At 39.7% G+C, this 13643-nt stretch overlaps 1 protein-coding gene across 16 annotated transcripts in view; it reads right to left on the bottom strand.

The window, feature by feature from the left end:
• Positions 1 to 13643, bottom strand: part of CADPS (calcium dependent secretion activator) — a 431306-nt gene that overhangs the window by 100559 nt on the left and 317104 nt on the right. For 4 of the 16 annotated variants that reach the window (XM_080926845.1, XM_080926835.1, XM_080926844.1 and 1 more), the window contains 2 exons: positions 11492 to 11560; positions 10606 to 10623 (listed from right to left, as the gene is read on the bottom strand). The exons of 4 other annotated variants lie outside the window; for them this stretch is intronic. In XM_080926845.1, coding sequence (XP_080782971.1) covers positions 10606 to 10623; positions 11492 to 11560 — 87 coding nt within the window. Of the gene's footprint in view, positions 1 to 1565; positions 1662 to 10605; positions 10624 to 11491; positions 11561 to 13643 lie in introns of all 16 variants that reach the window. 8 more of the 16 variants (XM_080926832.1, XM_080926834.1, XM_080926836.1 and 5 more) reach the window with 3 other exon arrangements.

Consider the following 13643-nt stretch of genomic DNA (forward strand, 5'->3'; position numbering starts at 1 on the left):
AACACCTGTGGGGGGGATGGGTGGTAGCAGCTGATAGCCTGGTTTAGAGAAGCAATTCCTGGGGAAAAAGAGGGGCAGGATTGACTTCTATATTTTAGGGACACCTGGGCTGTTGGTAATTTTTAATAAGTATCAGAATTCATTAGTAGACTTTCCAGCATCTCTACAAACATACTGTGTATATATGTTTGGGTCCTATGCGTAGAGTGAGGAATTTGCATCTTGATAGTAAATATGTACAGTGGCCACTTTTCTTTAGTTGCTATTCACATTTACACATCAATCTGCAAATTCCTTATTCTATGCTTATTACCCATTCAACACATACATCCATATACATACATTACATACGTACACATATTTTCTTATAACCAGACAAGCCTGCACATCTTACAGATCTGCAGGAAATCCCACTTGAACCACATCTTTGAAATCTCTCACTTTCAAAATAGAGAGCATTGTCCTTTTGGATGGAAAACTCACCAAATCAAGGGGAATTCTGGCTGTACATGACATTAGAGATAGAAATAAAACAATTCCCACCAGTATCTTTGTTCATATTTACCTAAGAAACACAAATGTTTTTTTTATGTTCTGAGAAATCCAAGATGCTTAAGTAAGGACTGCCTGAAGATTTGTGATTTTTTTTAAATGCAAGACTTTTAGATTGACTACGATAAACAGCAATAGATACACATAATGTGTACATGTGCATACAGTCATTGATGAGTGTGCGCATACGTACACAGGTATGTGTATGCCTGGTTTGTTTTATATATACAGACAGTATGTTTAATAAAACCTTGTGCAATTTGACATGAACATGCAGCCACTGTAGTACGAGGGTTATGAGCCTTTAATCTACAATACTTGACTGCTCATTAACCCATGTAACACATCTTCTCTTTATTACTAATTACTTATGGCTCCCTTATCTGTAGCTTAAGCCACTTCAGTGAGGCACAGCTACTTTTTCTCTATTTGCTCAAACCAGCTGATTTGCTAACTCAAGGGAGAAAACTATACTAGCTATGAATTCTGTAGGATGTTGTCTTTAAAGAAAATACTGTGTAAAAGCCTTCGGCAACCCATTCCCCAAAGGGCACAAAGAAGTTTGGTTTGGAAATGAGTCTGGATTGTTGGTCGCCTCTGCCATCATAAAATGTACTGAGATCTTCCTACTCCCAACCCAATTTTGCAGTAGCTGGAGCACTGATGACCAAAGAGCTAAAAATACAGTATAGTTAGGAGACATTTCATTCAACAGAATTGAAGCTCATAACATAGAAAAAAACTGTCATGCAAAATGTTATGCAACAACAATGTTATTTTGTGCTGACATTGAGATTTGAAAATGTTGCATATGTCAGACATTGCTAGACAAAAAAAAAATATGTGGACATTTGAAAATAAATGCTCTCTTCTGAGTATCTCAAAACCTAGGACATCACACTTGAGAGCCTGAGGCTCAGCTTAGTACTCCAAACTGAAACAGAATTTCAAGAGTGAACAGAACAGCAACTAAGCTAGAAAGCCAAGTGACAGAAGATAGACGTTTACAGTACTTGAGATTGGCCTAGGCATGCCTGTGAGCCTCTGAGATGACATGCTGGTCTGCACTTGTGTGAGAAAAGAAGGAGGCTCAGGATCTGGCTGGGGAGCTGTTCAGGTACGAGAGATGCAGAAAAAAAAAAAAAAAAGTAAAGAGACAAAGTGACTTTCACAAAGAGTGACGAGTGACAAGGAACTCTGGAAAGAACACCTGACAAGGAAACGTGACAAACAGCAACCGGAGGAGATGCTGTTCTCTCGGTGTTACCTAGGTGTCCTGGAGGTATGATGGGATTTGACAAGGACTCTAACTGGTACCTCACCACACCCTATGCATACACTCAGAAGCCAAATGCAAAACCAATGCTCCATCAAGATGGACAAACATCAATGTCAGCGGCTGCATCAGCGACCGAAAGAAGATGCACTTTTGCATCACGAAGAATGCACACAGGCCATTAACGGATCCCCCCTCCACGTGCTCAGAGACAGAGTATGGTGCATGAATGGTTGGTGATGTGGATTCTTATACTTCATAGGCTACTTGCTTTTTAATTAAAAATTTACCCTCTATGATTTAGTTTCTTATCATATGAATGGGACAGAGTCAGAGTCAAGAATTTTCTCTGTATCTGAGAGGATCACTGACTACAACAAATCAAACAAGGCAGGGGATAGGGCTTCTTCAAGTCACAGTGACTACAAATGGTCACTGTTGCTTCTGCATCGTGAGAAGGCTGAAGTTAATTGCTTTGCAAAAGCAGATAAAAGGCCGTCATTAGTTCAAGGGAGCTAGGGAATATTCACGCTCCCTTTGTGGAATTTCAACATGTCAAAATCTGTCATTTGGTGGGAAAATGTGTGGTATCTGATTGTTTCCAGCTCATTTAATTATTTTCAATTTGGAATTCTCATGGCTTTTATATTGTGGGTTGAATCATATATAAAAACTTGCCAGCTTATCGAATATGTTACTCGCTATTCCAAATGTTAGAATACCGTAATCAGTACTTGACCCATCTGTCATGTGGTTTACAATATCAGCGCTGTAAACGTCCTGCAACAATAGTGTCTTCTTCCACACAAGCACAGAGCACCAGCAGCTTCTCCAACTCTCTAATGAGTGTCTCATTAACCTCGGGCCTGCTCCTTTCTGAGAGTTCTGATTTAGAGAGTGATCTCTGTGGTAAGGGACACTTTTCTTTGCCAGGCTTGCTTCTGGCTCTACTTGGATTTTCAACTGGGAAATGGAATTTTACTGAGGTATAGAGAAAACAGAATTATAATGACATCAATGGAGAAAGGGAGCAAGGTTGTGAATAAATAAATGTTCTGGCAAAGTTATCTACTAAAAGCAAGACGTGGGGTCTTCGAGATTGACCTTGCTGGACTACCTCAGTGTTTTTAAGCACACAACTAGAAATAGGCTTTATCAGTTTCTCTTAATTTGAATTCTTTGGGAAATGTCATATGACCACAGAATCAGTAGAATTCATTTTAAAATAAAACTATTTAAAGAAAGGCTCGTCCTTTCGTTATTTTAAAAAGGCATATTGCTAACAGCATTCTGTAAAGTTGGGGACATTGCCATTACACATCTTCATGGCTCTTGTGGTGAATGTTTATTACCTTAGTGTGTAATTCTCACAGAAAAATCTGTGCTCATTTATACCTAGTAACTGATTATATGTTTCAAAATACTTGATATGGTGTTCAGCACAACACAAAGCAGTCTGTGGTTGATCGGTAACCTGTGAAGCATCAGACACATGTTTCAACTCAGTGAGTCCTGGGGAAAAATTCATAAATTCCCTCCTGCCAACTCTGTGTCCAGAATTCTTACTGTAAGGTTTGCCACCATCGAAAAACAAGCTTCCTATTTTTTTTTTCCTCACAGAGCAAAACAAAAACATCATACCTTGGTTTCCAACTTCGTTTACCCAATTACCATTGCTCATGTTTATACAATTAATTCCACTTGGCTTCCAGAAAGAGAGTTAAATGTGACTGCAGAAAAACAAAAAAACAAAAAAACAAAAAAACAAAAAAAAAAAAAAAAAAAAAAAAAAAAAAAGAGAGAGAGAGAGAGAGAGAGAGAGAATTCCTCTGCAGGCAGAGCTAAGCCAAGGAAGGGAAGCATCCAGGATCGAGAGACACTCCAATTAGCCCTGAAATAACCTGACCATCTCTGGTTCCAGCAAGTGAATTGCCAGCCTCTGAAATATCATGTGAGAGATAGATATGGCTGATGGAAAACCCACTTATTACCAAGTGCCAGCCATTGATGTGTTGAGGAAGATGCCAGAGCTTCTAGTATGCTCCACTGAAAGTACCTAGCCTATAGGTAGTTGCTAAGATTTGGAAGAAGGGAGGTGGATAAAAGCCTGAGGAGGAATGGAGTTTATTAGTTAGGCATACAGTGTTTGGCAAGGCACTGCCTCCTCATGATGATGGACACATGAGCGAGACTGTAGGGTTCAAACACCGCTTCTTTGGTGACAGTACCCATTATATAGAGTGGATCCCTTGAGTCTCCATTAACCCTCCAGACAATTATACCTCCCACCTAGTATGTTAACAAAGATTGATATGTGGATCATGAATTATTTTCTCCATTTTTTTCCCTTCGGAGACATATTTGTCTCTATTCTGTATGACCTATGATGAGCCACTGAGAACCTTCTTTAAGATTTCATACAGTTCCTTAGAGAGAAAAGCTGTTTCTTCTAGTGTGGCAGCTTGGATAAAAGCCTCGTGGTACTGCTTGTGGCCGTGTCTCTCTTCAGACTCTTCCACTACCAGAACTTATGTTAAAGCATTCTATCCATGGTTAGAGGTAAGAAATATACTCAATAACTTTGTCTCTAATGCTATTTCTTTCAAAAATGTCCCAGCAATACTGGCCAATGTTTCTTTTCCTTATTTCTTATTGCTGTTTTTAAAAATAGTTACTTGCTGTAGGAAGACTGTGAACTTAGAAGTACTATTGAGGGCTTGTTAAGGCCCCTTTAAGCATCTTTATACATAGTCACAACTTTCTAGAACAGCATCTTGGAGAATGGGGGAGGGGAGATAATTAATAGATGAAACACTGCAACAATGCCAGACACCCCACCCCACCCCAAGTCAGTTTATGGGGTCTCAGCTCCACAATGTCCCCCTCCTCTCACGATTACCCTCACTCTGTGATGCAATGACTCTGTCCCGGGAAACTCCTGTAAAGCTAGAACATATATATAGCAACTTGAATCTTTACTGTAACCGTCATATTGTACTTGCTTGATCCACTCCCATGGTTTTTACTTGGTGCAGCTTCCTTTAGGGTGGGGACTGTTACTACTATTGCTTACTACAAAGTTCCTGGCATCTGGCGTAGCTCATGGAACTTTCTGGACATCCCATAGGATTGATAACTGTGAGTTTGTTTGACTCTAGACTAGATTGTGATGTCTTATTTAGAAAGTTAATTAAAATATTATTTCTTCTCTACACTCTTAACATGTGAAGGCTGACTCCGGGTCAGTAGCTGTAGCTTTGCTAGGGCACCAGTAGATATAGACTCCTAGGCTCTGTCTGCACTTCCTCACTCACAATCCCATTTCAACCAGATTCCCAGGGATTTATTTAGATATGCAGCACTGTCTTCTGTTCCAACGCTGAAAGCAGAAGACACTGCGATTGAGATGCGTTTTAAATAATAACAAATTGGTTAATAGATACACATATGTAGTTCTCTCTATAACAGTGAGTGGTTACTATGAACCAATGCTAAAAATCCTTATTTGGAAACTATATGGGGCTATTGTGTGTATGTGTACATACATGTGTGTGTGCATACGTGTGTGCTCGTGTGCAGGTACACATTTATGTGGAGGCCAGAAGTCAGACTTGGTGACATGCCTTAGAAGTGCCATTTATCCTTCCTTTTCTCTGAGACAGGTTCTCCTGTTGTCCTGAAACTAATCCTGGGATTATAAGAATGTGTCTCTATGCCCTTTCTTTTAAATGGAAACTCTGGGATTGAACTTATGTCCTCATGCATACAAGTCAAGCTGTTTACTGATTGAGCTATCTCTCTTGCTTCTGGAATCTTCTGTACTTTTCAAAAGTTATTTTTTGAGAGAGAAACCATGATTAGCACTCCTGCCAGAAAAGGAAAGTGACGGGTTAGTGGTTAAAGAGACATAGTCTATTAACATGGGATTTAATGTGTAGCTTGAATGAGTGCTCATTTTGCTTCTAGCCTGTGTGGCATCAGCAGGGTTGGAGGTGTGGGACCATCAGTGGACTGTGGATAGCACCCTTTTCTCAAGTGAAAGGGAAGTGAGTGCCAGGGACATCAGATTCGAGAATGACTTTCAATTATTTGAAATCTTAGTGCTTTTCTCTAGGACTTGATTCCTGGTTTGCCAAATGAGCTTCAGGCTTATCTAATAATTTCTTATGTTTTAAATTTCTTCTTTGAGAAGCCACTTTGTGACCTTTCAATTTTATTGCTAACAAATCACGAGCCCTTTCTAGTGAAGAAATGGAAAGCATGAGCTGTGTGAGCAGAGGAGCTCCTGTTTACGTCTGGACCCTGTGCCTGCCCAGTACTTTAGTTCTAAGCATGTTGACCAACAACTTTCTGCTTTAATATTTCTATGAACAGGGCTTGAGAGATGGCTCAGAAATCAAAGGCTAAAGCCCACAATTAAAAATATTTCTCTGAACAGAAGACTGATTTCTTATCTCAGTGCACAAAACACACTGAATGTTTCAGAAATCTGGATACACGCTACATTTGATGCCATGTAAGCACTTGGCTGACATTATTATATTCTTGTTAGTAAACTAATGGTATATCTTTGATCAATGGCCTAATTTTAGAGTCAATGAAATATGGCAATAAAACATTTATCTCCTAAAATTTTTATTAGAGTTAAGCAGGATCTGCATGCAGCCACTAAGAATATTTTGAATCTTTAGTGAAGAATAGTTATCATAGATAATGGTGTGGATTTTTTTTTCTGGTAGAAAAGATATGGCTTTATGTCCATTGCTTCATGACATATGTTAGTATACTTTCTCTTTCTTAAAAATTCCTCCTAATAATAATCTGGGAAATTAATGTGTTTTTTTCTTGTTCTCCTTACTGTTTCTATAGTATAAATAAAGTGCTACCCACAGAATACTTGGGTCTTTGAAACTGATTTATTTTGGCATCATCAAATCAAAATAATGGGAAGAGAGATGATGCCTAATGTGTAAGGCATGAAGCAGGAGATACGCATCACTCTACAAGAGCAGGGATCCTTGAGCAATAGGTTGCTTCCTCACTGGTTCCTTGTGAGGAGACTGGAGGACCGCTGGTTTTGCTGAATGGTCTGCTAAGAGGGTAGTCTTGGTCGTGTCTTCCTCTTTCAGCAATCCGTAGACCAGCGGGAGATTAAACTGGATATTGCAGAAGGCATGGAATCCGCAGTACAGACTCTAGAAGTCCTTATGTGAAGTGTGTGTGTGTGTGTGTGTGTGTGTGTGTGTGTGTGTGTGTGTATGTGTGTGTGTAGGGGGGAGGGAGAGAGGAAGAGAGGGAGAGAAAGAAAAGAAGCTTGAAGTCAACCTTAAATATCATTTCTTGGTCTTTTACACCTTCATTTTTGAGATGAGCGCTGTCTCTTTTTTAAAAAGATCTATTTCTTTATTACATATAAGTAGCTGTCTTCAGACACACCAAAAGAGGTCATCAGAATCCATTACAGATGGCTGTGAGCCACCATGTGGTTGCTGGAATTTGAACTCAGGACCTCTGAAAGAGCAGTCAGTGCTCTTAACCACTGAGCCATCTCTCCAGCCCGAGATGGAGTCTTTTACTTGATTGCAACTCATTGAAGAGGCTAGGCTGGCTAGTCAGCAAGACAGTGATCCTGATGTTTCCACCTCCCCTACTGCTGGGATTATATATTACCATATGTAGTCTTTTACATGGGTGCTAGGGGATGTGAGTTTAGACTCTTACATAAGTACATCAAGTGCTTTTACTATTTTCCCAGGTATCTTCCTGAAACTTGACTTGTTCTAGAAGGCTTTGTCAACAGAAGAGGAAAAACAACTACAAACATGGCAGGAAGAATTTACAATGTAAGGATTTAGCAAATATCTGATCCTGGATGGGACAGATCTGTTATTTTGTGTTCTTCCCATATTAAAAGAGGTATAGGTATCTTTGCCTTCCACTTACTAAGTAGCTACTGTCAAAATGCTCACCATTTCTGTGGTTTGCATGGTATAAGGAGACACTTGTACTTAGTTAGACCTGAAGACAAGTGCTGCTTGAGAAAGCCACTCATCCTCATGAAACACAGCTTCCTGGGCTATAGATGCAGCAATAGTGAAGGCACATTTATGAGTCTAAGGTAAAGATCAATTGGATCATTCACATAAAGTTCTAGCACAGTGTCCAGGCGAAGATGGTGCATTTCCCCTCTGTTTATAAATCTACCCACTGTTCATCCATGTACCCATCTAGCTATTTATGCCCATCTTCCTCCCTAATTTCCTCTCCTTTCTTCTTGTTCATGTCTGTCTGTCTGTCTTCCTGTCTTTTTTCCTCTTCCTTCTTTCCACTTACCCATTACTACATCTATTCCCATCTAAAAGATTATCTGTACAAATTTTGCAAATCATTGGCACATTTAAAGACAATATGTCCTACTTAAATGTCCATTGGAATCACTATGATGCTCTGAAAATTATGCAGGTATTTCAAGAGTGGAAGCAAACCTGCAATGTCAGCATTGAATTCCCCAGTGCTTGCTTGGTTTAAAACATGTGGCAGCTTAATGGAAATGTTTAAAATAATAGAATCCTTTGGTAGAATCACAGTTATTATTTGCTGAACTTCTGAAATCTTTTGAATCTCTACATTCTTGTGATACTGTAACTAAGCTGAACACTTAATTTTTAATGCTGTCACAAGATAGGAAGCCTAAAGTCAACCAGGAAGCTATGGTTAGAGTCTTGTAGACCCTCCAAGAATGCTTAGAACAAACACAGCAGAAGATCTCTGTATTCTATTTCCTTAAAAAATTGAAAAGGTAGGAAAATGATGTCATAAATAAGAATATTTAGAGGCCAGGGAAGAAGGCAATGAGACCTACTATGCTTAGAAGAGGTTCAAGTATCCCAAGATTCACATTAATCTTTGCTTTGCAATTACATTTTAAGTTCAGTTTCACTCTATTCCTGTACTTCAGACTTTCTTTACGACATTGCTAATATGGCTTTTCAGGAGACGAAAGGATCTGTAGCTTTGCTGGAGAAAACTTCAATTGCTGTTATCTGTAGAGGTAAGATGTGTTGGAATTATCCTTTGAAAAATCTGTGTGAATACAAACGTCACAGAGATTCCTGGGGAAGGAACTTTGGACCAGTACACACAGTCAAAACTTCTTCACTTTTAAAGACAGGGTATTGCCATAAAGCTGTGTTTTGCCTTAAAGTGACGATGGTCCCAGTGGGGCTGCTGCCTTCATCTCTTGGATGCTAGGATTACAGGAGTGTGCCACTATTTCTAGCTAGATCTCTGTCTTTATGGAATGTTCAGGCTACATAGCTCTTGCACTGAATGTCTTGTCACACAATCTGACACTGTTTTACAGCCATGTTGAATTGGAGTAGGTAGGCACATGGTCTCTGTGGGGTTTCTAGGTCTGTGTGTTTGCTCATCATTTCTGTTTTCCTAACCTTTGTTTGTTCCTCTGTAAAATGGGAGGAGTTACACAAGGGTTCTGAAGACTTAATATGTTAAATGCATGCAAAACCATACCTAGCTTATTACATTCATGACATGAACATTTTATATAAGAACATTATGCTTACATCAGCTGTATAGTTTGTAACATTTGTTTATTTTGTTCTGTGTTGCCTATGTCCCCAAATCTCTAGCTTCCATGAACTTATTCCAATGTATCTCTTACAATGTGCAATTGAAACCCAATATTTTGAATGTGTCTATGGCTTTCTAACAATGTCATATTCCTCTGACACATAACCAGTGGAGATAGTAATGTATTGAATTTAAAATGTACACATATGCATTTACGTTTCATGCAGCTAACAGTTTATTTCTCTCTTATGGATAGCTCTTCACACTGTGCTTGCTGCAAGGTAGCCTCTTGCCAACTACTGGTCTGGTGGGTGAATAGATGGATGGATGGACGTTGAGTGGATAAATGGATGAATGAGTACCTTCCATATTTGGGGGCACATGTGTCTTGAGCATAGTTTGGAATCTTGGGATATTTATTGCTAACCTGGCATTTGGCACACATTAAAAATGCTCTCTAAATTGTTCTGAAATTTGTTCAACTGTTACATGGGATTTTTGTGGAATCTTTTAACTCTTAAAGACACTGATTGATATTATGCATCCATTAATGTTTCTTTTCAGAACTCTGTCATCTAAATAGGCTCAGAAGACCTGAGATGAAACAAGAAGAAAATTTCCAAAGACAGAGAACTTTCTCACAGCAGCTCCTGCTTAGTTCCTCTGCTTATCACACAGCACACACACACACACACACACACACACACACACACACACACAACATGGACACCATTACTTCCTCTTGACTATAAACACTCACCAAAGAACACAAACTTCTCCATAGGGCAGAAAACAGAAAAAAAAAAAAAATAAGGAAAAGAAAAAGATAAAGGGAAGATTCACTTGGTTCAGTGTCTTTAAAAATACAAAACAAAACACCATACACGCATGAGGCCAAATTGCGAGACCCTGAAACCGAGGGTGAAGGATGTTCTGCAGCAAACCAGAACGCCATTCCTTCAAACTTATGCCTTTACAGAAGTACCACTCTCTGAAGGCCAACAGTGAGTGGGCATGAGAAGCATTTAGACAGCACAAATTAACTCCTTAAGTATTACTGCGACTCCGCACCGCTCCCTGGGAGCGTATACTTTAAGGAGCTACTTAACAAAAACAGAAAAAACAAAGTACAACTGAATATAACTCGACAGTCCTGGTAATTGATAAGGCATATACAATCAGTTCACCTGCATCCTTTTGATTCTCTATTTGAAAGAGAGAGCACAATGAGGAGAGAAGAGAAAGAGAAACAAGAACACATATGCAAGATTAATGAGCAAGTGGAACAAAATGCCCCCCATTTATGCGTGATACATGATATCAAACAGAAGAGCTTGCCCTTGGCTTCCCACCGCCCCAAAGTCTGGGGGCCAGCAAAAAAAAAGGACTCCTTCATAGATGTGGAAAAGGCTGCACAAATAGAAAATTAGTAAATTAAGTTTAATGTGAAATCAAGCTATGAAACATACATGAACTCTTCAAATGACAATTAAGTCATGTGTTCTAGCCAGAGCTTTGAGGACAAGGGCAAATATAACTCTCCAGAGAGAAGGAGGAAAACTTCCCAGCTCGAGAGAGAATAGATAGGAAGCATAGAAGATATAGCTTTCAGAATATGGACCACCTTGCATGGTCTCATACCCATTATAGTTTGACATCATAAACATGGATAAAGAAGGCATGGCTTCGCCTCAAATGTCCTTTTTCTGACACCTAGTATATCGCTCCCCAGCTTAGCTGACACCTGTTGATTGTGTACCAGTGACAAGTACTTTACAAATTAGGGTTACACACAAGCAAAGTAAAAATGCATTCAGGTCACAGACAGGGTAACTGAAAAAACTTACAGACAAATCTGAGTTTATCACAAACAAATGGCTTAATTGTCTAACCTGTTTTAGGCTGATACAAAGTGACTGGACTTCTCACACTGGGTTTCACAGACAGAACCAACAGACAAGGCAATGCTAAAAAACTTGAAGCAAGGAGAGTGAGTTGGTTTGGATCTGGATTTCTTGAAATAATGGAACAGAGAGAGTGAAGCCAGCATGGTGAGGAAGGGTGGGTACTCACGAATGGTTAAATCCATCACTTGGGAGGCCAAGCAGAAGACAGGATGCTCATACATTTCTCTCTTTTTCCCTACAAAAGAGGATTTGGGCATGCAAGAGGCTTAGGTCAGAGGTAAAGAGGTTCAAGGTCAGAGGTTAGAGGAAAAACGTTACATTAGCTCAAGGGAAAATAGCCACAGAGTATTTTGGGATAAACACAGGATAAAAGAAAAAGGAGTTTTAAAATTTGGAAACTACTGGATTAACCATTCAGCATGCCATGAGCCACGAGAGAGATTGTGACCATGATTTACACGTCTCTTTTGAGTTGTTGGCAAGAATACAATGACCAAAAAACATCATGGGTAGAGGGAAACAGAATTTCATTGATTTAAGGCTCCAAGATACTAAGGATTTCAGACTTTAGTATCTAAGGCTCTTGAGGTATTTCTTCATAAACATAGTCTTTCAACAATATTACTACAACTTCTTTCCAAAATTCTCAGATGAATAAGTTAATAGAGTTCAGAGGCTCAAGTGTTAAAAAAACAAACAAACAAACCAACAAAAAAGGGGAGGATTTCTTTTCTGAGGGTAGGACCTGAGTGAGCCTTGTACAAAGAAAGCTGTCTGGTAGTAATATCTTTGAAGCTGCAATATCCCAGCCTACAGTGGACTATGTTCATGGAAGAAAACCTGACACATGCAGCCAGAGAATGTGGGGTTGTCTCAATGAACAATCCCAGCATGCTTTGAAATTGGCGTCTCAGCCACTTTTGCAGAGGTTGTGTCAAAAAGTGGCTGAGCCAATCACGGACAAGGAAGGAGAAAAGCAGAAGAGAGCGAGTAGTGTGTGAGGAGGTACTTCTCTGAAAAGAGAGTTGGAATAAAAAGGTTGGTGTCTTCAAAGAGTCCCCAGACCTAAAAGTCACAGCGCAAAAGGTAATTAACACAACCAAGAAGAACTGAGGCACAGAAGGACTACAGACCAGCTGGTCTACTTTGGAAATGAATGCATTTTTACTTACAGATCACAACGTTTGTTTTTTTTTTTTTAATTTATTTATCTGAAAGAAGAGAGCAGATCTTACCAAAGGACTAGTAATAGTGGGACCAAGATCCCTGGGCAACAGTTGTGGAAACTGAACATTTCGTTTCTTGATCCCATCTCTGGCTTTGGGATTAGTAGTTATATGGTTGACTTTACCCAATCCGACCAAGCATTCTGTCCTGGACTGGGGATGCTGGACCGTTTATTTGCTAATAAAGCCCTTTAACCATCGATCTCCTCGTTCCTCTCTCTTTGTCACTCATTACCAAGTCCAGAGTTGATAAACACCCTTCTAGTGCCCAATTCTTAAGTGTTTCTCCCTGGATGCATAACAATGAACTCATTACCACTGGTACACAATGTGCACTGCCACACAGACAAAATCGAGAGGGGAGGAAGACATGTAATGTACAGAACATTGGGAATTTAACATGATTGTCAGCTAATTTTCTAAGGAAACAGGACATTGGCAGTACATGTGATAGTGTGTGTGTGTGTGTGTGTGTGTGTGTGTGTGTGTGTGTGTTGGTCAGTTGTTTCTCAGACTGGTGGCCCAAGGTGAACAACATGCCCTTGCTTGCTTTACTTGGGTGTCATGTGTTTTGTGTGTGAGAGAACATGAGATTCCAGAGTGTGGACACATCAAGTCTTGCACACAGAACTTCCACATGTATACACTTACACCTCTGTTCAGGTTGGGTGTGGTTTTCAAATCACCCTATAGCAGCCAACAGGGGTAACAATGAAAAGTGATTAATGCCCTTGAGAGTGACTAGGCCCAAAGAACCATAGATAGCTTCTTGAATTTTCTCAAAGTGCCTTCTAATTATGTAGTCATCAATGCCTGCTTTCCTGACATTTGAGATGGCAGTAACAATATGCCTGCCACAGCCCTGGTAACAAGAAAAAAGTCCAACATCAACTTAGAGCCTCTGAAGTGGCTCCACACTACCCTGTCACCAAATTTGAAATGTTCCCAAAAGACAAAAGACTTCCACAGTATCAGAAAGAGTTGAGTAGAACCTGAGTATTGCATTCTTCAACTTCTGCTTAACTTCCAGTGCTACTGGTAACAAACAGTAGACTGCTTCCTTTTTCTCTATTTAAAGACAGTCGTGATGCA

The sequence above is a fragment of the Micromys minutus genome (assembly GCF_963924665.1).
Source record: "Micromys minutus genome assembly, chromosome: 12".
NCBI lineage: Eukaryota > Metazoa > Chordata > Mammalia > Rodentia > Muridae > Micromys > Micromys minutus.